Source organism: Prunus dulcis, chromosome 1 (assembly GCF_902201215.1).
Source record: "Prunus dulcis chromosome 1, ALMONDv2, whole genome shotgun sequence".
NCBI classification, from domain to species: domain Eukaryota; kingdom Viridiplantae; phylum Streptophyta; class Magnoliopsida; order Rosales; family Rosaceae; genus Prunus; species Prunus dulcis.
Window position 1 is genome coordinate 8572413 of NC_047650.1, and position 24211 is coordinate 8596623.

The 24211-nt window shown below is 37.5% G+C and overlaps 5 protein-coding genes across 10 annotated transcripts; 2 read left to right on the forward strand and 3 right to left on the reverse strand.

Annotated features, from left to right (window-relative positions):
• The first annotated feature begins 1845 nt into the window (after window positions 1–1845).
• On the forward strand, window positions 1846–9777 carry LOC117614575 (SWI/SNF-related matrix-associated actin-dependent regulator of chromatin subfamily A-like protein 1). Of its 5 annotated transcripts, none has more exons than XM_034343430.1 (24): window positions 1846–2238; window positions 2498–2561; window positions 2966–3057; window positions 3146–3201; window positions 3321–3396; window positions 3578–3644; window positions 4032–4098; window positions 4279–4345; window positions 5268–5351; window positions 5429–5470; window positions 5599–5754; window positions 6006–6083; window positions 6377–6445; window positions 6535–6600; window positions 6680–6808; window positions 6917–6973; window positions 7863–7952; window positions 8117–8182; window positions 8292–8360; window positions 8430–8534; window positions 8723–8848; window positions 8961–9019; window positions 9097–9133; window positions 9287–9777. In XM_034343430.1, the coding sequence occupies exons 1-24, from the start codon at window positions 1993–1995 to the stop codon at window positions 9440–9442; spliced, it is 2124 nt and encodes a 707-aa protein (XP_034199321.1). In that variant the 5' UTR covers window positions 1846–1992; the 3' UTR covers window positions 9443–9777. The 5 variants fall into 5 exon arrangements, with proteins under 5 accessions (XP_034199321.1, XP_034199322.1, XP_034199323.1 ...); XM_034343431.1 differs by having other exon boundaries at window positions 2969–3057; XM_034343432.1 differs by lacking the exon at window positions 8292–8360.
• A 1123-nt stretch (window positions 9778–10900) lies between these two features.
• Window positions 10901–11773, forward strand: LOC117636006 (NAC domain-containing protein 71-like). Its single transcript, XM_034370460.1, has one exon. It carries the CDS (start codon window positions 10901–10903, stop codon window positions 11771–11773), a length of 873 nt encoding a protein of 290 aa, XP_034226351.1.
• A 522-nt stretch (window positions 11774–12295) lies between these two features.
• On the reverse strand, window positions 12296–14752 carry LOC117614578 (structure-specific endonuclease subunit SLX1-like). The gene is made up of 4 exons (XM_034343438.1): window positions 14043–14752; window positions 13695–13833; window positions 13276–13409; window positions 12296–13173 (listed from the first exon to the last, which is right to left on the reverse strand). Exons 2-4 carry the CDS (start codon window positions 13740–13742, stop codon window positions 12885–12887), a joined length of 471 nt encoding a protein of 156 aa, XP_034199329.1. The 5' UTR covers window positions 13743–13833; window positions 14043–14752; the 3' UTR covers window positions 12296–12884.
• A 109-nt stretch (window positions 14753–14861) lies between these two features.
• On the reverse strand, window positions 14862–20555 carry LOC117614576 (proline--tRNA ligase, cytoplasmic-like). Of its 2 annotated transcripts, XM_034343435.1 has the most exons (13): window positions 20420–20555; window positions 20023–20085; window positions 19844–19929; window positions 19671–19763; window positions 19093–19209; window positions 18541–18728; window positions 18205–18271; window positions 17933–18055; window positions 17689–17841; window positions 16598–16882; window positions 15862–16080; window positions 15276–15369; window positions 14862–15136 (listed from the first exon to the last, which is right to left on the reverse strand). In XM_034343435.1, exons 2-13 carry the CDS (start codon window positions 20066–20068, stop codon window positions 15072–15074), a joined length of 1536 nt encoding a protein of 511 aa, XP_034199326.1. In that variant the 5' UTR covers window positions 20069–20085; window positions 20420–20555; the 3' UTR covers window positions 14862–15071. The 2 variants fall into 2 exon arrangements, with proteins under 2 accessions (XP_034199326.1, XP_034199327.1); XM_034343436.1 differs by lacking the exon at window positions 17689–17841.
• A 1026-nt stretch (window positions 20556–21581) lies between these two features.
• LOC117615918 (diacylglycerol O-acyltransferase 3) lies at window positions 21582–23556 on the reverse strand. Its single transcript, XM_034345099.1, has 2 exons — window positions 23010–23556; window positions 21582–22654 (listed from the first exon to the last, which is right to left on the reverse strand). The coding sequence occupies exons 1-2, from the start codon at window positions 23373–23375 to the stop codon at window positions 21881–21883; spliced, it is 1140 nt and encodes a 379-aa protein (XP_034200990.1). The 5' UTR covers window positions 23376–23556; the 3' UTR covers window positions 21582–21880.
• Between the last annotated feature and the right edge of the window lie 655 nt (window positions 23557–24211).

The following is a 24211-nucleotide window of genomic DNA, read 5'->3' on the forward strand; positions in this document are numbered from 1 at the left end:
CCCCGTGCCTAGCCACATTACCTTGGGCACCCTCGTGCCTAGCCACATTGCCTTGCGACATGCAAGCTTTGCGCCTTCGGCACCCCCGTGCCTAGCCACGTTCGGCACCCCCGTGCCTAGCCACGGCACCCCTCGTGCCTAGCCACATGGCCTTGCGACATGCAAGCTTTGGACCTTCGGCCCCCCCTGCCTAGCCACATTACCTTCGGCACCCCCGTGCCTAGCCACATTACCTTCGGCACCCCCGTGCCTAGTTATGCCTTCGGCACCCTCGTGCCTAGGCACATTGCCTTGCGACATGCAAGCCTTATACCTTCGGCATCCCCTTTACCTTCGGCACCCTCGAGCCAAGTTCTCTCCCTTCCAAATGTCCTTCTTACCCGGGGACTTAGGGGACTATGGGCAGTGCACTATACTGCTTGGAAGATGAACTATGGTGTTGCTCGGCCAGTGCACTTAAAATTACAAGTCCCCAACCAAGAAGTACCTTCTTACTCGAGAACTTGGGGGACTACTGTTTGTACCATAACTGACCGAGCAACTAGCTAGGCTAGATCATTCGAGTGCCATGCTTTGAGAGGTCATCACCTTAGCCAAAGAAGCAGCATCAACAAATCACAACTCTAAGCAAAGCAAGAGGAGTCCCACATCGGAAAACTACAAGAGATGGAGACTCCCCCTCACCTATAAAAGAAGACTACTCTTTCCTTAGAAGGGGACTGGCTCTTGAGTACTCTCTCTTCTGGATCCATCTCTAGGCTGAGCTTCTCACTTGTTATCTCTATATTTGGGTCTAATCCCCTTGTACAAATGTAAACAAACATTATCATAATGAGAACACCCTTCTCCGTGGACGTAGCCCATCATTCGGGTGAACCACGTATATCTTGTCTTCTATATGTTTATCGTTTGCCCAAATCCTCATCTTCATCCATCATCCATCACACCTCATCACTAAGTTGGACTCAATATTGGCCGGGCCATTTTGAGCATCAACAATTATTATATTTCTGTTTGCTTAGTAATGGCTTCTATCCATCAAGCTTGACATGTATTATGATAATAACCATGCTTGTATGTTTGAGCCACTGTAAAATGAAGCCTTCTGTTTGCTCCTATGAAGTGTTTCGTTACCACCGTAAGATCTAATGCTAAATCTGGTCAAGCAAAATACTTTTTATCCTTAGATGGCAGCACAAAATTTATAACAGAATCAAATATTTGGCAACTCTTGCTATCTTGGCAATATTTGGTTGCAGATTTTGCTGCTATGCCACAAGAGGATCGTGCCTACAATGTCGTGGCCTTGCAATATCACTTCAGTGCAAAATGCAGACATGCATGCAATGCAATTCATCTAGCAAAGAAGGGAAAAAAAACAAAAACTAAGGAAGTACTTAAGAAGTGGGAAAATGCATGTGGCAAAAGGTCGTGCCACAGTTGATTATTGATTAAGCGATAATTGGTTACTTTTATGTTGTGTTCAAGTGTGCTGCGAATGAGGTCATACCATAGTGGAAAAGTGTGTTTGGCCTAAGGCAAGTGGTTTCATGCTCGAAACTCCTAGACACCAGTGTGTGTGAGCAAATTTCCCTCTCCTTTCCTACATTTGAAAAAAAGAAAAAAGAAAAAAAGGAAAGTGTGCTCGTACTTCCACAAGCATTGAACAGTATTATTACATCAAGGCTAATATTGGGACAGCCACTAAATTAAAAAAAAACAAGAAGAGGGATTTTTGGCTCGGTGGGCCTGTCTAGTGATGGGCCTAGACGTCAAGGCTAATATTGGGACAGCCACTAAATTAAAGAGTTAGCGGCCGAATCACGCGTGTAACGGGCGGGTAGATTGTTCATCATCATTAAACAGAAGAGAAAACTTTTGGCGCTTGAGAGACGTTCATTTCTCAAAAAGGGCAAAATCAAAAACCCAAAACCAAAAATACTCTGCACAATCCGAGTGTGTGATTCTCACTTTCTAAGTTTCTGTTCAAGAATGGCGTTGGAGGATGACGACTGGGACTTGAGTGCCGAAGAACTCGATTCTCTTGAACGAGACGCTTTCCAGAAACTCGCTCAGCAACGCATCAACTCTGCTTCTGCTTGTTCTTCTTCTTCTTTTTCTTCTTCACATAATCACCACCAGCTGCATCAGTCTTTTCCTTCCACTATCAACAACAGTAACAGGAATTGCTTCCAAGGCTCCCCTGCGAAACCCATTCCCAATTATCTTCCTAACAAGGTGGAACTTTTCTTTTTTCCTGTTTCCTTCTTGAAGTTTCTAGGGTTTCAGACACCTGATTAATTGACAGTATTCTCTCTTTTTCACTTTGTTCTTTCTCCATTTCTGAATTTTGAATTATTACATGCTTTTGGACTTTAAAAAAATATATATATATAAAATAAAAGTTAACACCTTCATTACTTCCATTGGTGTGCCGTTTGTCATTTTCTTTTTTAGGATGTGTTGTTATATACATTTTTATTTGGCAACAATGCAGGTAGCACCTTTGTCTCCTGGGACCAGAGTATTACCTTCATTAGTCCCATGTAAAGTAAATCTTGGTCAGTTTCCTCCTTTGCCATTCAATTGCTTTGAACTTTTCTCTATTACTTCAGTGTCAAAATTCATCTCTTTCAAGAAAAAAATGTGTATGAAACCTACTTTGACTGCTTCATTTTTAGTGCAACTTGTATTAATAACGAATGGAGGTTCCTACCCTTAAAAGGACAAAAAATGTTTTTTTCTTCATATTTAATCGTTTTCTCTTAAATTTTGAAAACGGATCAGGAAGAAACATCCCACCTTGACAATCACCAATGGTTGAATCTTCCAATTTGATACCATTCTGAACTTTTTGCATTCAACTGATTATATTACTTGCTGGTTGCACTGTTCTGCCTGCTGACATTAAGTAATTTCTGTATAACTCTTGGCTCCTTTCTTCCACTTGTTGCCATTTTGCAAGAAGATGAGCGTCTGAAGGAGCTACCTAAGCTCTCTGTCAAATTTTTTCTTCATGCTAGTGGAAACATTGCCGCAAAGTTTCCTTATGACCAGGTATTCCTTCTATTTGCTTAGACAATGCTCATTTTCAACTTGTCAAACTCTTTCTTTGCTTTATCGATTATCTTCTATCTTGCACCAGGTGCTAGTAGGTGCTGTCCGCAAGATCCCCAAATCCACATGGAATGCAAAAGAGAGGTATACCTCCCCAACTCCCTTTATCTTCATACTTTTGGTTCATTGGTTGTGTCTTTTACAAACGCTGGACATGCTGTGTGTTGGAGCCCAATCCAGAGGTAATAGTGTTGAAACTGCAGGTTGTGGATGTTCCCTATATCTTCTTTGTCACCAGCAGAAAAAATTCTTCATGAAACTTCTGGTGTTAATGTTGAGGTGATAACTCTTGTTCTTTTCCAGTTTCTATTCAGGCTTTGCATGATGATTCAGTTTAAATTAATATAAATTGAGTTTCATTGTATACACTGTTACCATTTATGTTTGAAGTTCACCAAATCTGGATTGTTTTTTAACTTCAACTTTACCATATTTGATATTTTGTTGCAAATTTGTGCAGGTGGATAACTTGGATCCCTTAGTTCACCGCGCTATTGCTGCTGCATTTGTTGTTCCAGACATTCGAGGTAAATGGTGATTATGCCAGTATTAATGAAGTTCAATTCATGCATAATGGAAAGAACTGTCGTTTTTTAGTTTTCAATTTCACTTAATTCTCTGGTGGAATGCATAATTTATAAATAAATATCTGAAACATGTAATTCAGAGAAGAAAAAGAAAAAAGAAAGATAGTCAAAAAGCATGTCTTTGAGTCCTATAATTGGATGGTACACTCATGAGTAACAGGTTTTATCTTTTTCAATCTCAATTGTGGTATCCTATCTCTTTGTTCTGTTTTAAAGTAACAGGTTTTATACGTATTTTCATTTCCTTTTCTTTTTTTAAACTTCTGCATCCTATTTTCTGAAGCTATTTTTTAATTGTTGTCTTCTGTTGGTGTCTTCACTGTCCAGACCAATATGACAGGATACCTAGTTGCATTGAATCAAAGCTCTTGCCATTTCAGCGAGAAGGTGTTAGGTATATTGTGAATCTGGAGATTTCTCCTTATTTGATGACTGTTGTGTGCCACTTGAATGTATAATTATGCTTTTCTGATAATGTTGAGGATTTTTATTTATCTTTATTTTGTTCCCATAAAATATTTAGTCATTTTCTTAATTATTCATTTGTAACTTTTTCTGTATTGTTCTTTTTTAGGTTCATCTTGCAGCATGGAGGGCGTGCTCTCCTTGCAGATGAGATGGGATTGGGAAAGACTTTACAGGCAAGAAATTCTTCATGTGAACCCTTTCTGTACCTTCAATCATTTAAATGGTCCCAAAAAATCAATCCTGCATGTCAAAGTACTTTCTACAAGTCTCCCATTCCTGATCTTTTCCAAGCAGCTCCTAGTCTCAAGGATTTTGACTTTTAAGAACTTTATTAGTATTGTCACCTAAGAACATTAATGAAATCGAACCACATTAGGTGAGTGCTTCCTATCGTTATATGTAATATAGCCGGTAAATGTGAGAAACTTTAGTAATCAGAAGAAATTTGGAGGACAGATGAAGAATACTTAGGGTTTCTATTATTGCCGGGAGACTAGAGAGATGGAGAAGAAAAAAAGAGAGTAGAATATGGAGGACAAAGTATAGATAGAAATATCAGGGGACCAAGGTATTCAACAACACTTAATTTTCACTCATAAAAAGTCTGATTTGCTTTACAAGAGATAGCCTTATAAGCTTCAAAAACCCCGCAGACTTTAAGAAACTATAAAAGACACTATCAATAATGGAAGATTCTTAGGAAAAGTAAAAGATGATAAGTCTATCTTAGACTCAAATGCATCAACTCTTAATAACTCTTTAACTCTTAGATTTACTTTTTGGCTAACTCTTAAATGGCATTGAAAATACTCATTGGCGGACATCGCAAATTGGGTGATGCATATGATTATGTTGGGTTGCAGATGTCAGAAATGTTAGTAACTAGAATAATTGATACCATTTCTAGTAACTCTAATAATAGGGAACATTGGTGTTATGTGTTACCAATATGGGGGAATTTTCTCTAGCTTAGTCATAAGGGGATTTGTAACAATATAGTAAAAAGCCCTCCTTGGGGTTGAAATTTACATCAGCAAAAACATTCCAAATTCTGCCTTAAATTGAAACCTTACACTCTTTATTATTATTTTTCAGGCTATTGCTGTTGCATCCTGTGTTCGTGACTCATGGCCTGTTCTTATACTAACACCATCTTCCTTGCGTCTACAATGGGCATCTGTAAGTGCATTATCCACTTCTGTTATTGAGAAGGTTGATCTTGCCCAAAATGATGTGCTTTTCTGCTTTCTTGGCAGATGATTCAACAATGGATGAACATTCCTTCATCAGATATACTTGTATGCCATCTGCTATCCCTGCATAAATGTTCTAGTCTCTTCTTGACCATGCAGCTTGAATATTGTTTACATTCTCACTGGTCTGATGTGTTATTATAAACTTGATATTAGAACTTCACTGTCATCAGGTTGTTTTGTCTCAATGTGGGGGTTCAAACAGAAGCGGATTTACAGTCGTATCCTCAAACACCAAAGGGACCATTCATCTGGATGGCCTTTTTAACATCATCTCCTATGATGTAGTCCCTAAATTACAGAATTTACTAATGGCGTCAGAGTTCAAGGTGAGAATTGAAACAATCAGCTTAAAGTTCTTTTTACATTCTTTAGTATACACAACACAATCTTATTATCTTGGATCCTTGTGTAAGAACAGAGACTATATAATGTTTTCCTTCCAAAACAGCTCAAGCCTCTATTAAGTTAACAAATGTAAATGTGTGCCCAAAACAGTCATTAAGAAATCCTGTTGGTATTTGTTCCCTCTTTTTCCTACTGATTGCATATGCTGCTTTTTATGATATTTTTTGTTCAGGTTGTGATTGCAGATGAGTCGCACTTTCTAAAAAATGCTCAAGCAAAGAGGACAACTGCCTGCCTTCCTGTCATAAAGGTCTTTCTCTTGTGAACTGATGACTAGCTTGCAACTGCTAACTTTTTCTCTCCGTACTTCTGAAACCCTTAGAGCAATCATCGTAGACCTGTACTTTGAGGTGTGCTACTCCTAAGGTTTCTTTCAAATATGGACTGGAGAAGTAACTATCGTTCAGAGTGAATTTGATTCTTTGAATAGTAAAGTCCACTTTGGTAAACAATGCAATAGGATGAAAATTCAGTAGGGGTATATTTGATATCTCTCTCTCTCTCTCTCTCTTTCTTTCTCTCTCACTTTGTCAACAATTACAGAAGGCTCAATATGCAATATTGTTAAGTGGAACTCCTGCTTTGTCCCGACCAATTGAAATATTTAAACAGGTACTTGTAAATTCTAATTGAGAAGCTGCATATATTTATCTGTATCTTGAACTTGATCATTCGTTTATAAATTTCTGTGAACTTAACAGCTGGAAGCCTTGTATCCTGATGTATACAAAAGTGTTCACGAATATGGTAATCGATATTGCAAAGGCGTAAGTCACTATTTCTTTACCTTGTAGATGTTCTATCAGGTCGTAAGGGATTTTGTTGGTTACTGTTTTGAAATTTCAGGGAACATTTGGATTGTATCAAGGTGCAAGTAACCATGAAGAATTGCATAATTTGATGAAAGCAACAGTGATGATTCGTAGACTGAAAAATGATGTTCTCTCCGAGCTTCCTGTGAAGCGCAGGCAACAGGTCAGTGTCTGTGTTTTGTCAAATTTGCTTTTTCACCTGTGAGATGCCCTTAGTAGTCCTGTTACAATTGCTGATCTTTATTATGTCCTCCCCCCTTGCTGATCTCAGGTCTTCTTAGATTTGGCTGAAAAGGACATGAAACAAATTAATGCTTTATTTCGTGAGGTAATGAAAGTCACTGGTAGTATGTTTATGTCTAACACTCTTTAGTCAAGTTGATATGGCTTCTTCAAGTTCCAACTAGCTGAACTATATTTGTGCCATTTATGCTGTTATCTTATATGAAGCCTTGTAATTTTGTTTCTCTACTTCCAATATCCTGACATTGGGCTGGAATCTCAATGGCACAGGTCTGGTTCATGAATTTTCAACTTTGGATTAAACTGGCAAACAATGAGGAACTGAACAGAAATCAAAGTAAAAAGATGACAAGAGACACAAGTATTTAAAAGGGATCGCCCATATTTCCACCAATGAATGTTTTTGAAGAGCATATGTGGGATTTTGGAAACCAATTAAGTTATTGAGAAATTAATAGATTGGCATGAAGTCAAGAAAACACTTTAGGACTCTGATGAACTATTTAGAAAAACCCAACCCATTGAGATGACAAATATGCCCACAAATAGATTTGAAATGCATTTTTACACTGGACCAGCAATAGCATTATGATTCCACTACTGCATGTTAGAAAAAATAATCTTGTATCTTCTAAGCCCAGTCTACTTTTGATAGACCTGCAAAACTGCATAACCCTTGCTTCCACTTTATGTTGCAGTTGGACCCCCCCAACAGAACTTATAATTGTCAAAACTAAGGTTTCACATGAAAATACCTTTTTGTTTTGGTTATCTCCTTGTATCATGCTAAGATAGGTATTCTGATTCTGAAATTTCTTTTTTCTCTATCTTTTATCAGTTGTATGATTTCTTGGCTGTGGCACCATATTCATTCACATCATTTATGTGCCATGTAAAGTTTGCTTGTTAGTCTGTTTCTGAAACTTAAGAAAAATTATAGTAGGCATAGCTGATGCTTATCATCTGTTTTGTAGTTGGAGGTGGTAAAAGCGAAAATTAAGGCCTGCCAAATAAAAGAGGAGGTTGATTCACTGAAATTTGCTGAGAAGAATCTTATTAATAAGGTATTCATGCAAGTTATGCTTATAGCATAGGCACATGGGGCCAACATGGTTGCTAATTTTGGCGTTGCATGCTAGCCACCGCATTTCTTATTCTTAGTTTTGATTATAAATTATAATTGGATAGCTAACTTTGAACCCTTTAACAACCTCATGTTGTGCTCCAGATATATACTGATTCTGCTGAGGCCAAGATCCCAGCAGTTCTGGATTACCTGGGAACTGTGATTGAGGTACTTCACCCCATGTTGATACATCTTTCTCTCTTTTGTTTTTTTCTTAAGTGCTTTTGTTTCTTCAACATTAGTGTAGTCGGCATATTTTATATAATGGTTCTTGCAGGCAGGCTGCAAGTTTCTAGTATTTGCACACCATCAGTCCATGATTGATTCGATTTATCAGTTTCTTCTGGTAAGGCCACATTCATTCATACTATACTTGAGGATTGATCAATTCTTATAAGAACTTCCAAATTTCCAGAAGAAAAAAGTGGGTTGCATTCGAATTGATGGAAGTATCCCTACAGTGTCGAGGCAAGCTTATGTTACAGAATTTCAAGAAAAAGATTCTGTCAAGGCAGCAGTGGTATAGCAGTTTGCTTCGTTTATATAAATTGTTTTTTGTGTAATCTAACTGAGTTCTGTTGAAAGTTGGATTGCAAAACAAAACAAAAAAGAAAGTAAAAAAGTTGTACTGAAAATTTTGGAATACTCATCGTAGGTGTGATTCTGTGAGTAAAGTCTAATATTCATCTTTTGAATATCATCATGCAGCTATCTATCAAAGCTGGCGGTGTTGGATTAACTTTGACAGCTGCAAGCACCGTTATTTTTGCAGAACTCTCATGGACTCCTGGTGACCTAATTCAAGCTGAAGATCGTGCTCATAGAATTGGCCAGGTAAAGTTTATTGAATTCTGAAGCATTTATACATCAATAAAAAATATTGACGTCTTCAACAATTCATGTTTCCAAGGGTGGTTGGTGTGATATGTTCTGCTCATGCTTTTAGGTGTCTTCGGTCAATATATATTATCTTCTAGCAAACGACACAGTAGATGACATAATATGGTAAGCTTTTACACAATTGTCTGTTTTCCAATCGTTTTGATGGTTTTTGTAACTCTAATCCTTTTCTCTCTCTTCAGGGATGTTGTTCAGAGCAAGTTGGAAAATCTAGGACAGGTAATTTCATCCCTTTTTGGGGAGCTTCTCAAAAACAGACAAAGCACTGCACACACCTTACGCCTTACTATTCTCTGATCCCTCTGCTGATCTCAGGGGCAAAACATTTTTTTCCTTGAATAGTTAACTGAACTCTGGTTTTTGGACAATCAGATGCTTGATGGCCATGAGAATACGTTGCAAGTTTCAACCAGCCAGCCGCCGCAAAGCAGCCCTTTAAAGCAGAAAACCCTCGACTCTTACATGAAGCGTTGCAACAGCCAGGAAGACTCTGAAAATCAGCCCCAGTTCAAAAACCCAAGGCACTGAATGAAGACTGTACAGTACGGTAACCTACTGGCATGGAATTTTGCCAGTTTGAAATGTCGCACAATAGAAGCCGAACTAGTTGGGTTAATACAGCACCTAAGGCTCAGTTGTAAAACGCCACCATCTGGGTATGTACAGCAAGAACAAGAGGAATTATATGAAAAGTTATGGCTTCGAGTTTGCAACATTCCTGTGGTCACTTTTTTGTTCATATGTGCTATTATATCTTGCCTTGGTTTAACTAAAGTTAATGTAGACATAACAGCAAATTTGTATACCGTCATTCTGCATGCATGCTTAACATAGACATGATTAATGAATAGATTTTTGGTGAATTTCCTTAAAAATATATATATATTTTTTTTTTTACACAAATCTAAACTACTCTAAAGTACAAAAGAGATGATCGAACTCTGGTGAAAGGGACGGTCACACTGCCTTATCTAAATGGTCTAACCGATATATGCTAACAAGATTAGTTCCTCATGTTCTTAAACTTGTCAAGAAAAAAAATCAGAAGTTAAGACGTCAAGGAAGGAGTTTTGAAATAATAATGAAGAAACACCAGATAATTATGACATTAGATAAATGTAACGATGATGAAACAGAGATTATGAAATATGGGAGTAGATTCTATTAATTTATTGGCAAACAGTACGTGAATATGAAATCCTAAACATTTAAGATGATCTCAAGTCAAATTATCCTACCTCATGAAATAGTTTTAAATTTGAATATACAACTTTATTAAATTGCTTTAAAATAATTTAAATCTTAACTTTTTGTTGTGATTTTTTTTTTTTTTTGGAGTTAATTTTTACTCATACCTTTGTGATTTTTTTTTTTTCTGAACAAATTAAAATAATAAAAAAATCAAAATTCTACAAACACAATGTTATTTCACTTAAAAATGAAACATTAAATAAAAATGATGCAATAACAAAAATTGAAGCAGCAGCACACAAAAAACAAAAAAGAAATAAAACAAAGATGGAATTGATCTTTCTCTCTCTCCCACTAAGTACTAACTATTCGGACACGATCTCTCTCTCTCTCTCTCCAATATTAACTCTCCCACAATAAGCCGTTGGATGTCAACGGTACTATTATCTGGGCCGTTGGATCTCAAAGTTAAAAGTTGACAGGCACTACTTCCTTAATTACCACAACTGACTCTCCGAATTTCTCTCAAATTAAAAATAAAATAAAAGAAAAGGAGTTTCCAGATTCCGTGAGTGAGATGCTCGAAGCTAAAAGTTGACAGGCACTAGTTGTTTAATTACCACATTGATTTCGTGAGTGAGATGCTCGCCAAGGAAACTTATAAATAGCAGTGAGTGAGATGCTTTTTGTTCGCAACAACACTCAGAGAAATTCAGACAAAAACTTCACTTCAAACTTGAATTCTCTTCTACTCTCTCTTTTCTTGTGTTCTTTCATTATCAGCAGCATCAAGCAATGGAAGAGTCTCTTGTGCCGTTCGGTTTTCGTTTCAGACCCTCCGATGAAGAGATTGTGGGTTCCTTTCTTTACCCGTTTTTGGTAGAGAGCAAGCCCTTCATGTCGCTATACAACAATTTCTTGCATGCCTGCAATCTCTTCGGCAACAACACAGAGCCTTCGGAGATCTGGAAAAAATACGGAGGGCCGCAACTCGTTGATACAGACTTGTACTTCATCTCCAAGCTCAAGAAGTTAACCCCCAAGCGGATGGATCGAAGGATTGGCAACGGGGGTACTTGGAGCGAAACTGAATCCTCCAAATTGGTTCATGAAAAGGTCTCTGGAAATCCCAACCCAAACCCCATTGGCCGAAAGAGAAAGTTTCGCTACGAGAATAAAGGTTCCGAGGATCACACAGGGTGGCTGCTAGATGAATATAGTCTTTTCGATGGTCCCAAGAATGACTACAATCAACGTAGTTACGATTTTGATTTTGTCATTTGTCGAATGAGGAAGAACGATAGGGTCGGGATCAAGGCAACAAATCTAAAGCGTGGATCACAAGATAAAGAAGAAAAGAAGATGACCACAAACAAAAAGATGAAAACAGATGATCAAATGGGATCAACAGAATCATCATCTCAACAAGGCTGCTCTTCTAGTCCAATTGGTGGTGATCTTGTGGGCTTTGATCCCATTGATCTGACAATCTTTGAGGAAAATACAATGGCCGACATGGAACAACTACTTGGTGAAGCTTGGAGCCCAAGTAATTTTGAGGATGCAGTCTCTTATGATGTTGATCCGATTGGTGAAACCCAAATTAACTTTGAGAATGAGGAAAATACGATGGCCGACATGGAACAACTACTTGAGGAGCCCAAGTAACTTTGAGGATGCAGTCTCTTATGATGTTGATCCGATTGGTGAAACCCAAATTAACTTTGAGAGAGAGGAAAATACGAGGGCCGACATGGAACAACTACTCGGTGAAGCTTGGAGCCCAAGTAACTTTGAGAATGTGGTCTCTCATGATGTTGATCCGATTGGTGAAACCCAAAGTAGCCAATTGTCTAACTGGTCCCAAGCGATATTAAATCAGCTCCTGGTTGGTTTATAAAGAAATAATTCTACAACTACAAGTGATGGCTGTAGCTCTCTAATTTTAAACGTGTGCAGAGAACTGAGTATTGATGAATATATTTGTACCACGATTTTTATCGGCTTTAGTTTCTTTAATTGTGTACCTTTTTGAGTTATCAATGAACTGATTCTATTTGTCTAGTAAATTTAATCTTAATTTGTTAATTTGACCAAATATTGCTAGCTAGTTGTAACTTAAAATTGCTCTAATTAACTTGGAAACACCAGTATGCCAACAAAGAATTAGCAACACTTCCAGTCTCTTAATTCATTGAAGTGAGTAAAAAAGATCTTTTATTTCATTCAAACTGTAAGACTTTAACCAGAAGGCTATTACTATATATTACAAATTCCTCTAAATTATTCTACCAAACCATAAAATCATCAAACATATTAAATGGCTTCTGCATAGGGGATGGGTTGTCAAATCTATTACCTCAGCTCCACAAGGCCGGAGATAGCTTCTGCTGGGAGACTGATCATCATCTGCAACTATAGCTGTCGATTGTTCCCTTGCAGGTCGGCCCAAATCAACACTCATGTCATCAGAAGATGCACACAAACCTATATCTTTAGTTACTTCTGTGTCAAATGAGGCAGTGACATTTGAAGATGGCATTCTCACTGGCGATGCCATAAAACCAAATTGCTCTGTACAATCCTCTCCTACTACTTCACTGCATCCATATGCTTCGTTAATTATCTTGCCAGTATCATCCTGCTGATCATCTGCTGAACTTTGAACTATAAGATCTGATCATGTTTCTTCTGTCATGTACCATCTTTCATAGCTTCATCACATTCTTTTCCATTATACCACTCATCTTCTCCTACTTCCTTACTGCATCCATGTACTTCATTCATTCATTCTAATGCCACTATCACTCTGCTGATCATCTGCTGAATTATGAGTCCTGAAGTCCAATAATGTTTCTTCGGGTAGTGTACTGGAATTCATATCTTCATCACATTCCCTTTCATGACACCACTCATCTTCATTTTCCAAAAGGTCATCAGACGGTTTAGTACAGGAAGGAAGCTCATCCATAGAGCAGACTTTGACCTTCATCTGTTCCGGAAGTCGTGGACAACCAGCAGAATGTTTGGTGTACTGGGTTGAAAAGAATTTTACAGTGATGTTCAAGCTGATGATACATAGAAACAATATCACTTTCCATCAATAACAGCAAAAGCATATGTATACATTCATCCATTCACAACTCACAAGGAAGATAACAAGATGATACCTCTGCCAAGGAGGGAGAGTGAGCATGGTGTATGCAAGTTTGATCTTACTGACAAGCCCTCGTGGTGATTTAAAGCTTGCAGCAGCCTGCCTAACCGCCTTCGATACAGTTGGGTGCTGCCAGGCCCATTCAAACTGCAAAGTTCCAAAGGGAACATTAGAAAGAAGGTCCCAAATTTCCAATTAATATCAATCCTAAAATAATGATAAAAAACCTTCAATCCCAATTTGTCAAATCTGGTGCCTACCCAAGACGGGTCCCAATCAAGCTGGAAATATCCTTAAATGACACATAATTACCAGAATATAATTCTCAAGAAATTGGTCCCAATCAATCAAATTAAAGACACAAACAGATCATACAGAGCAATCCATAGACAAGTTATATGTAAAGAGAACAAAAGAAAGAAATGAAGAGACCTGGAGAGCAGAAACGTTAGTTGGGAAACCATAGATGCACAACACCATCTCCCATGGACGCTTCCGCTTCGTTCTCCAAGCACCTTGCGCTATTTCACCATTGTGCTGTCTTATACGACGCCGTGGGTTCACTGTGAATCTGTATCAGAATCACCCAAATAAGCACAAACAAAGGCACAGAGTTCAAGTGGGCTCTCTTATTACTCCAAGCTCTCCAAGACAGTCTCAAACTTTAAAGAAGTTCATATCGAAAATGTTCAAATCAAGATTGATCTTATTATTCTCAACAGATTGGGAATTTGAAAAAAGAAAAAAAAAAAAAAAGAATTAGGGGAAGATGGAAGGTACCCAATATAGGTGTGGCCTTTGTAGCGGGGGCTGCGAGAGCTCAACAGATAGCATGCGAAGAATCGTCCTTCTTCTGCTTCTTCCTCCTCCGCGATTAGGGTTTCTGGGACTTCATATATTGGCAATCTACATTTATGGTTTGTTTGCACTCAAATAGTGAAGGAATTTGTAGTTTTGCAAATTTCGAATGTAGATGGAAAGTTTTAGAAGCCCGGGAATATTCAGTGCTGATTTCTTATATTTATAATGCAGCAGAAGAATCGAAGACCAATAAGGTTTTTGTACAGCATGTAGAGACAGTAAGCAGCTTTGACACCACTGTTGATGTTGTGAAATCGTTTGTGGTGTGTATGGCAGTCCCCTGTTGACTTTGTTCTATAACTCTTCTTAACAAGCATGTGTAGAGGAGTACCACATGTAAGATGCTGTCCGTGATTCTCAGGTAGCTACTACTAAGAAGTTGGGAAAATTGTCTAATCGTTTCGTTTAGGACGTTAATTCTGATGGTGTGTGTGATCGTGTTGATGTCGAGGAAAGATCTAATGAGTTGCCACAGGAGGAGCTCTTGCCCTTTTGTATTTCCTAGATTCTAGTTGAAATTCCATGTGCTGTTTCGTAGATTGAATCAGATTTATCTGCTAACAGCTCCGAACAAGGTTGTTTTTTACATGTAAATGAATGATTTGTGGCCTTGGGTGCTATCACTCATTAATATTGAGCAAAGGTAGAAGATTAGGATTCTTAATAGCATATTGTCCTTGGTCTGCACTTGCAGTTGCTTCATATATTAATTTCAGCCTTTTAATTAATATCTCCACGTACCACCCAAATTCATTTAAGATATTAATAAACAATCATGTCTACAATATAAATTTATCATAAGTATTGTATTATATGTGAACTACAGAAGTAACGCCCTGGCAAACAATTTTTGAGTAATTCAAAATTTCTCTCTTAAGCCAAATAGGAAATGTAAAAACATCAGCAAAATAAAGGGCGGTAATTAATAGCATGATTTGGAAATGTTGTCTAGTAACTCCTGCCCCAGTAAGTCCACTTCTTTGCTGGCTTTCCGGAGGCAAAGCAAAGTGTCCCTGCACACAAGTTGCATTATTAATTTCCAAACACTATGGCAATACTTTGCGGAGATGCACAACACTAACGAGACGACTGCCGTCCTGAAATTGCAAACATGTTATGAAGGTTTGGAAGCACATGAAACTAGAAATTTACCTTCGGGAAGTTCAGGCTGCTCGAATGGGGTGCAGAGTGACTTGGCTGCTCCAATTTCACCCTTCGTTCGTTTTTTCACATCCTCCTCTACTTCCTGAAAAATATGAAAGAAAAGGAAAAAAAGGAGGGGGGTAAAAACAGATGACAGCAGGATTAAAAGGTTTGTCGAAACGAACATAAACAGTACCACAAATAAGAAGATAGGTAAAATTACTAATGATTACAAATCAAACAAAAATGAGTACAGACTATCTAACCAGACCTAGTTGTCAAGCTCAACACAAAGAAAACTAATAGGTTCAAGGTTCTAGAATTAGTACTGCCTGTAAATACCCAATGGTCAAGGCTAAGCTCTTTTTGAAAAATAAAAAACATTTCGAAAGACTAAGCTGATATAAAGAGAATCCATTGGTAAAAAATTTAAATGAGAAATCGATACAAATCTTGTGATAACTGTAAGATTATAACAGAAAAGATAAATATCAACAATTTTCTGGAAAGGAAAAGCAGAGCTATGCAAACCAAAAGAGAAACTGCATTAAGAGCCACATACTAGATCATAATAGAGATGACAAGGATACCATACCATTTCGTCACACCAAGGGGCCAAGATCATTTTCTTTTGGTTTAGAGCTTCCATAAATTCATCCCATGTCTTTGCAACCCTGATAGAAGCATCTCGCTTTTGTTTTGCCACATCAAACAGATTTTCCTGAATTCTATCCAAGATATCTTTTACTTGCTCAACCAAATTGCTCACAGGAATGTCCAGTTTATCCGAATTGTCACGGCGGGCCAGGCGTACCTAAAAACCAAGTGAACATTATTTGATCCCGTCAGATAATCAACAATTAATAGAAACTGCAAGGTTATGAACCACAATTTTCACACTGGCATCTTAATAATTGCATATCTTTTAAACTTATCAGTCTATTCATGTCTTTGGCACCTCAATCTTCCAGGGTGAATCCTGAGGTATCAAACCTTGGCTCCAGTTTTAAGCCATACATGATAGGGAACAGGGTAGCTATTGTTATTTTGTCCAAGCAGAAGACAAGTCCCGGCCTAAATATTACCAGGATAAAGATGCATCTAACTGTATTTTATATGACATGTCAAACTTGAATGTAGGAGACTCAGTTAAAAAAACCAGATAATGCCACATCTATCTGACCTGGCATTACCGGCTTACATTTCATGATCAGACCCAGAAATAAAACTATGAGATCTGTTACAGGCTTACTCAATAGCAGACAAAGAACAAAAGAAAATATGAGCAACTAAATTTAAAATGAAAAATAAAATTGTGAGAGCAGCCTCACTTGTTTTTTTTCCAAATCCCTTGGTCCAATTTCAATCCTTAGAGGAACACCTTTCATTTCCCAATGTGAATACTTCCAACCTGGACCATAGTTGTCCCTTAAATCTGCCTCAACACGAAATCCTGCTTCGGTCAAGGTATCCACAGTTCTCAAGCAAGCTTCAAACATTTCTTTTGTATTAGTATCCTTGTAAGGCACTGGAACCACAATAACCTGGGTAGCTGCCACTTTAGGTGGCAATACCAAGCCTTTGTCATCTCCATGAACCATCACCATCACTCCAATCTGAACATAATAATAATAATAACAATTGATAAGATCACTAACGAAAAAACAGAAAAGTTATTGGTGAAAGAAAGAAATGCATTTTGGTGGTGGGAATAGTAGTACTATCTCTAGGCGCTTCAGCAGATGATGGAATGACATTATAAGTGATGTATAACAAGAATATTACTGATTTTCTTATAAAATGTAAACCAAGTTTTATATAGCATCAACTAAGTCCAGTAATGTAGATTGAATCTACACAGAAAATAGATGGCCAATTACAGAAACCTTACACTATACCCAGTAAAATACAATGGAGTAATCTAACCTCCATGCTAGACTAGACAAATTTTCTATACTTCATGGACCTCCATCAAAACTAGCCCATAGTTCATTTATCCTTTATTCTTCAATAGATGCTAAAAGTGTGGCATTCTGATTTCACATAACATTGAAGCACCAAAACTAAACAAATTGTGAAACAACTGCGTATGGATCTGTCACAAAGGCAATTACACCATGCTACACAGACATGAAATTGTCCGTAAGCTAAATTTTATGCCTGAGCACACACACATATGTATATAGATTAACTTGAACACACCTACCTATGTAGGATGCTCCATAGTTCGGGTCTTACATCAATGTCAAATTAGGTCAAATAAAATATAGATGTTGATGTGTTGATGGGCGGTGACCAAAAAATTTATTTGATGCATGCCAACAGTGATTAATGTCCAAACAAAGAAAATAAATTTGTTATTGTATAGAATAACAATATTCCCAAGAGCTTCAACCCAGGAAAGAAAAGAAAGCAAAGTTACCGTTCGAGTGCTATATGCCCAAGAGTTTTGCCAAACCATGGCCTTTCCACCCTTTTCATTTTCAAACTCTATCCCAAACATTTTAGCAAAATTTTGACCCAAACAATGCGAGGTAGCACCTTGTACACCGCGGCCAGTATTTGGAATAAAAGCCTGCAAGCATGAATTACTATATTCAAGCTCACCATAGAAGAGGCATAAGAAGTATGCTAAAAAAATTATGGATAAAGAAAATATCAATTACCTCCACACTTGTAGTGTAAAGGCCACCAGCAAATTTCTCAAGCTCACTCTTCTTTCCCTTCACAACTGGAATTGCCAAATATTCCTCATATATCCTTCTGTATAATTCCAATATCTCAAGAACCTACAATCAAGATGAATAATCAAAAACTAACCTTCAAAAAAAGGTCTTCAGCACAGTAGAAATGCAACTAACTCTTTATCCTAAAGAAAGTGGGATTGGAGATATAATGGGCACTGAAAGGGGAAACAGAAATCTGAGTGACTCCTTACCTCTTCATCTGCCTCCGCCTGTGTTGCGAAAGCTGTATGGCCTTCTTGCCAAAGAAACTCCCGACTCCTGAAATCATATGAATACATACAAATTTGAGGCAAAACCAAATTTAACATACTTGTCATAAAGCGAGGTCAAGAAAATGGTCCTGTGACATAGAGGACAATTAGCAACCCTGACTAAAGATGCAACAAAACATCAAGTAAGAACTAAACAACAACTTGAAATCTATGAGAACATATCAGAAGGAATAAAAAGAATTAACTCATCTTGTCATTATCAATGCTACAAAACTAGTATATACAACACCAAAAGCAGGAAGGCAATGGAACTACCTGATAAATGGTGTAGGATTGCTGAACTCCCATCGAACAACATTACACCATTGATTTAGCTTCAAAGGTAAGTCACGGTGTCCTCTGATCCACTTAGAGAAATAAGGATACATAACAGTCTCACTTGTTGGACGTATTGCTATTGGCACTTCCAATTCAGATTTTCCAGACCTTGTGACCCAAGCAACCTACTTAAGAAATAAAAGAATGAAAAAAGCGGTAGCATAAAACAAATAACATATACACATACTAAGAGGTGACTGGTGTGTAACACGACAGGCACAAATTGTCACAAAGTGACAAGTAAAGTACATGTTTTTCATTATACAACAAAAATCTATGAGTTAAAAACACCACGGCAAAAAATTTATAATTGCATGCTAGATACTAAAATAGAAGGCATGCCAAGGAGAGGAGAGAGTGAAATATAAATAATAATCAACAACCAACTGAGCGTGCGCTTAGATGTGCATGTGAATGTGTACGTGTACGTGTGTAACACAGTAAATAAAATCACTTAAACCATCATAGCAATAAAGTGTTATTTCTCACCTCTGGAGCAAAACCCTCTACATGATCCTTCTCTTTTTCCAGAACACCTGGGGAGACAAACAAAGGGAAATAGGTATTTTTTACCTTCATTCTCTTTATTTCTGCATCAAAGAATGCCTACAAATTAAGGAGTTGGAAGTGAGCAATTTTGCTGGAATTATCATATCAATTTGCTAAAAGAACAGAGAAAATATGCAAGCATAAACTATGAAACTATTACATTGAAATCTGTTAGGTAGAGTTCACAGCTTTGATAGGTGCATATGTAACAAGGTTGGCATCCTCAATCATATAAGTGCAAGATGAGATTATCTAAACTCAAGACAAGAGGGGGCATATTAAAAAGTACTACTAGGTTTAATATTGTTAAAAAGAATTCAGGCAAAATAGTCATCAACTGACAGGGAAAGATGAGATCAATTGATACCATGCTAAAATATCAAATTTAAATTGAAGCCTTAAGAACCGTACAGGGAACATGTAATCATAATGCTGAAACCAGATGGTTGTTTCTAATAGCAAAGAAGAAACATGGACAACATGAAATTGCATAACTAAATAAGAAAAAGAAAGCTTACTTGCATCGTCTCCCATATTGACATCGTCCATGGCCTTAAAATATAACAACCGGAGATATCATAGTATTCAATCATCTCACTATGAACAACAACCTACATGGAATAAACAAGAGCCCATATATCTTAGTGAAAGAAATTGCTCAGCATAAACCAGAAAAGATAAAGACAGATACCTCAGAATACCACTCTCCAAAATTCTCATCCTTCTTTTTTGAAAGACCGAGGCCAGTTTCTTTCTTCACCTCCTTCTTTTTCCCTCCTAAAAATTAGGAAAAAATTCAAAGGTAAGCTAACAGCAACAAGAAAATCAAAGAAGAACCAGAAAATTGAGGGACAGAAGAGCAGAGCTCACCACTCTTGGCATTGGTGTTAGACTTCTTAGCACCGGCATCGGCCATGTTTGGATGTTTTCAACCTATATTAGACCACATACACCACAAAAAGACTATTATAACAATGGGCAGTACTATTAAACCATAAATTTACAAACATTGACAATTTTATCTATCTATCACAATTGGGCTCATACTCAGTTCTTTGTGCTAGAGAAACCCACAAAATCTAACATTTAAAGCAGATCCAGAAGAAAACAAAAGCCAACAGGGAAACCCAGACTCCATTTTGGAATAATTCGAGCTCGAAATCGAGAATGAAAAAAAAATGCAGAGGAAAATAGTAGAAGAACGGAATGAGATAAAATAAACCCAGAAAAATGAAAGCAAACAATCTGGGAAGGTTGAGTCTCTTACCAAAATTGAATCTGGTTGGTTGCGTTTGCGGCTTGCAGTTTTGGCTTCTCTCTTCTTCTCGCTCTTTAGCCTCCTCTTGTGAGAATAAAGAAAGAAACAAGACAGCAGACTGGAGGACTTCGTAGTAGAGTATGCTTGCCCTAAATGAAACTGCAAATAAATGAAGAATTTGTCCTGAGACCCTTTTGGGCTTCACCCCAGCCCAAACAAGCAATAAGCTTGGCCCCAAAGCTACCCAATTGACCAGTTTTGCTTTTTGTTGTTGTTGTTGTTGTTGTTGTTGTTCTTTTCTTCTTGGATACGCTTGGCTCATGATGTAGGATATAGGTGAATTGAGTATTTAGGTAATTTAGTGGAAGCGAAAACAATGATAAAACAGAAAGTAGATGATACGAATGTTCAATTTCTGGAAAATAAACTTTTCTCAATATCTCAACAACTAAACTGAATTTTAAAGAAATACATGGGATATATACCAAACTAAAGCCTAGAGACAATAGGATAAAAATCCCTTGCTAAAACAGAAATCCTAATCCACAAAGAAACCAATCCAAATAAACTAAGAAACTTAAATCAAATCTTGTTAAAATCTGGAAAACTTAGAGAATATAAAAAACTAACAAAAACAAAAAGAAAAAGAAAACTAATTAATGACGTCCGCATCAACAAGCAACTCAATTGACCAAGGTTCTTTTTTGATGTACACAAAGATTTAGTTTTAACATTATTTTGTTGGTGAACAAGGAAAAATGTTTGTTTCTAGTCCTAAGGACCAAAAAGTTTGAATCTTAATCAAACCTTTGCTAAGAATTGTTGACTATAGACAATATTCAAACCCTCGTCCATTTTCATTATAAGTGATTGGTTTAATGCTCCGAAAATTTCGTTTATTTTAGTTCCGAGCCATTTAGTCTGTTAATCTAATGGTAAATTAGGTAAGCCACATGATAGTGGACCAAAGTACACATTAGGTATACCAAAATAAACCACAAAAGATATGTTGTGTTATTTTAATCAACATGGTCCAGGAGTGTAATTATTAAAATTCAAAGGGCACAAAGAAAATGGTGCCGAATGATCTAAGAATTTTCATTATAAAAAAACGCAGATCGCTGAACTTGAAACAATCATAACACATGCAGTCATTGGAAGCAAATCCGCGTTGAATGTCAACAAGAGAAATCATATTTCTTAGTTTAACCCCACGTGCAAATTAGCTGTATGATTCTCTTCTTTTTATCCTCTTCTTTGACTAGAAAGTAAGCTGCATGATCTGCAATGGAAAACATGTACAGAGATGATGACAAAGTATAATATGTATTTACATTTATGCTTGTTTAGAAAACTAGGACTTTATAGGCATGCCAATACAAACTTAAGTCATAAGACATACAATGCTACACCAAATTCAAACCAACTCAATGTCAGATCCCTTCATTTGCAGATCAATAAAAAGCTGATCTAAGCTGCAGGAACAAGCCCCAAATCCTCATTGTCTTCCCCAATTAAATTAGCTACAATGAGGCTCACATCTTCCAGGCCAACCCCAATGTATAAAGGATTGGTTGGAACCCTAACCGAATCATCTGTTCCTTCAGATTGAATCCCACCCACGGTGTTCGAAACCCTAATGTTAGGACCATTTTTGCATTTTCCCATACACTTGCACCCAACAACAGTTCCTTCAACACCCATCACCCTCTCAAACTCTTCCAGCAATGCGCCACCTCCTGATTTCTTGCACTTGTTGCCCATGCACACCTCAATCTTCAGGGCAGATGCTCCCATAACTGAGCTACTAAGAGCATCATTATGGCCAATACTACCACTACTGCTGACACAACTTGTACTAGTTCCTGAGCAGCATTCTGCTTCCTGATTCTGTGAAATGCCAAATTCAGTGACATGTTCTACTGTGGTATTCTCTTGGTGAGTGGCTATGGCTAATGAGCTCGGCAGGGTCAACACCGCCCCTTCTTGATGATTAAATGGCTGCAAACTGTCTAGTATTGGTTTAGCAGGGGCTTCGCTTCTCAGGCGGTTCATGTCAACCAACTCCCCACATTCACTTTCACTTGATTCAGATGATGATGAAGAAGATGATTCACTGTCAACCATGTTTTTCATCCGTTCAGCTTTAAGCCTGGCCTTCTCTTCTTTCCTCTTTCTCTTTAATTCCTTCTCCTCTGCTCTTAACTGCTCCAATTGTTTTAGTAATAATGCCTCTGCACCTTCCTGCATGCACAGCAAATTTACACATTTAATATCCATGATTTCGAATAATAATCAAGACCCAAAATCCAATTTTCAAGGAAATCAAAACATATCTTCCTCATTCTTCATAAAAGAATCCTGATTCTTATAAACATACACACACAAAATACAGACTTTTATCCTCCATATCACCAGCCCCAGTACATAATAATAGATTTGGTCCAAACTATGTTAGTTCTCAAATTCAAAAGGGAACCAAAAAAGCCTACCATTAAAATGTAAAATTGAAAAATTGAAGACAGAAAGATGAATTTTTAACCATAAAAACCACTTATCACCAATAACAGAGATGAGGTGAAGTTAATCAGAAACATACCGAGATCATCTTCTCCTGAAATTGAGCGACCAAACCCTTCTGAGAATCTAACGGTCCAAAACCCATCTGAGAAGACGCGGACAAGTCCTTGGACAACCCTTTGAGCAATTTCAGCTTCTTCTTGATCTCCTTCTCCTTCTTACAACCACATCTGGGACCCACGTGATAATACTGCACATGCCCGTCATCACAAAATCCAGAATTCAATTGCCCACCAGAACTTCTAGTTCTCAAAGACACTCCAAAATTTCTACGACCCTGAACCCGAAACTCTCCATGAAACGACGCCGTAGAAGACCGAGTGGTATCGATTTCAGCGCCGGAAAAGCAAGGTACTTGCCGAGAAACGACGCCGGAAACTTCCATGGCTTTTTGTAAACTAGACGCTGAATCTTGGAAACTCTAAACCCCAAACCCACAAAACGCAACGTATAGCAATAGCAGATAAATGGCTTAAGAGATCGTCGTCTCAAATCCTAAAGATCAAAGCTTTTTTTATCTGCGTATCTTCCTTTCCTTGTATTACAGGGACAGGGAGAGAGGAAGGAACCTAGAAGATGGCTCGATATTAACTGATTGGACACGCGGGAGTTTTAGATTGGCGGGTAGTGACGTGGAGGCGGCGGGTGCTGGGCGCCTGGAAGCTTGTGACCGTTTTCGGTTGTCCACACGAATTGAGTAAAGCCTTCACTCTTCGATGGATTGGACGGTGGAGATTAAGCCAAGTGGTGCCACGTGTGCTGCCAAGTAGGCATTTCTTACATCCACAACTTTTTTTACCAAAATGTTATCTGTTTTTATTTGTTGGGTATTTTTCCTTTTTATTCTGTAAAATCCTTTTGAACTTAATTAATTAAAAAATAATTATTTTTCTTTCTACATAGAGTCAATATGTGCATGACAACTTCATATTGGACTAACATAATTTCTTCTCGTTTTTCTAAAAAAGAAAAAGAAAAAGAAAAATATTTTCTAATAGTTATATATAAACAAGTCCTTTTATTTTATTTTAACTTCATAGTTATAAAAAAAAACTATTTAAAAATCTGAACAAAAAAAGAAGAAAAAAAAGTATATTTGTAAAAATCATTCAACTGTGCTTTATTTTTATAACTTCACAGCCTATTTGATAAGGCAACCAGCCCAAAAATAAGAAACAAACTATTTGGTAGAAGCAGAATCACAATGAGTCAATGACACAG

Coding starts and splice junctions, on each gene's coding strand:
- LOC117614575 (XM_034343430.1), top strand. CDS start 1,993: ATGGCGTTGGAGGATGACGACTGGGACTTGAGTGCCGAAGAACTCGAT. Junction 6,974..7,862: donor TTAATGCTTTATTTCGTGAG/GTAATGAAAGTC, acceptor TCTGTTTTGTAG/TTGGAGGTGGTAAAAGCGAA. Junction 8,849..8,960: donor GTGCTCATAGAATTGGCCAG/GTAAAGTTTATT, acceptor TCATGCTTTTAG/GTGTCTTCGGTCAATATATA.
- LOC117636006 (XM_034370460.1), top strand. CDS start 10,901: ATGGAAGAGTCTCTTGTGCCGTTCGGTTTTCGTTTCAGACCCTCCGAT.
- LOC117614578 (XM_034343438.1), bottom strand. CDS start 13,742: ATGGTGTTGTGCATCTATGGTTTCCCAACTAACGTTTCTGCTCTCCAG. Junction 13,410..13,694: donor CTAACGTTTCTGCTCTCCAG/GTCTCTTCATTT, acceptor GGAACTTTGCAG/TTTGAATGGGCCTGGCAGCA. Junction 13,174..13,275: donor ACTCTCCCTCCTTGGCAGAG/GTATCATCTTGT, acceptor ATGTATCATCAG/CTTGAACATCACTGTAAAAT.
- LOC117614576 (XM_034343435.1), bottom strand. CDS start 20,068: ATGGCCGATGCCGGTGCTAAGAAGTCTAACACCAATGCCAAGAGTG. Junction 19,930..20,022: donor TAACACCAATGCCAAGAGTG/GTGAGCTCTGCT, acceptor CCTAATTTTTAG/GAGGGAAAAAGAAGGAGGTG. Junction 15,370..15,861: donor CCCCTTGGTGTGACGAAATG/GTATGGTATCCT, acceptor CATATTTTTCAG/GAAGTAGAGGAGGATGTGAA.
- LOC117615918 (XM_034345099.1), bottom strand. CDS start 23,375: ATGGAAGTTTCCGGCGTCGTTTCTCGGCAAGTACCTTGCTTTTCCGGC. Junction 22,655..23,009: donor TTCAGGAGAAGATGATCTCG/GTATGTTTCTGA, acceptor CTGTGCATGCAG/GAAGGTGCAGAGGCATTATT.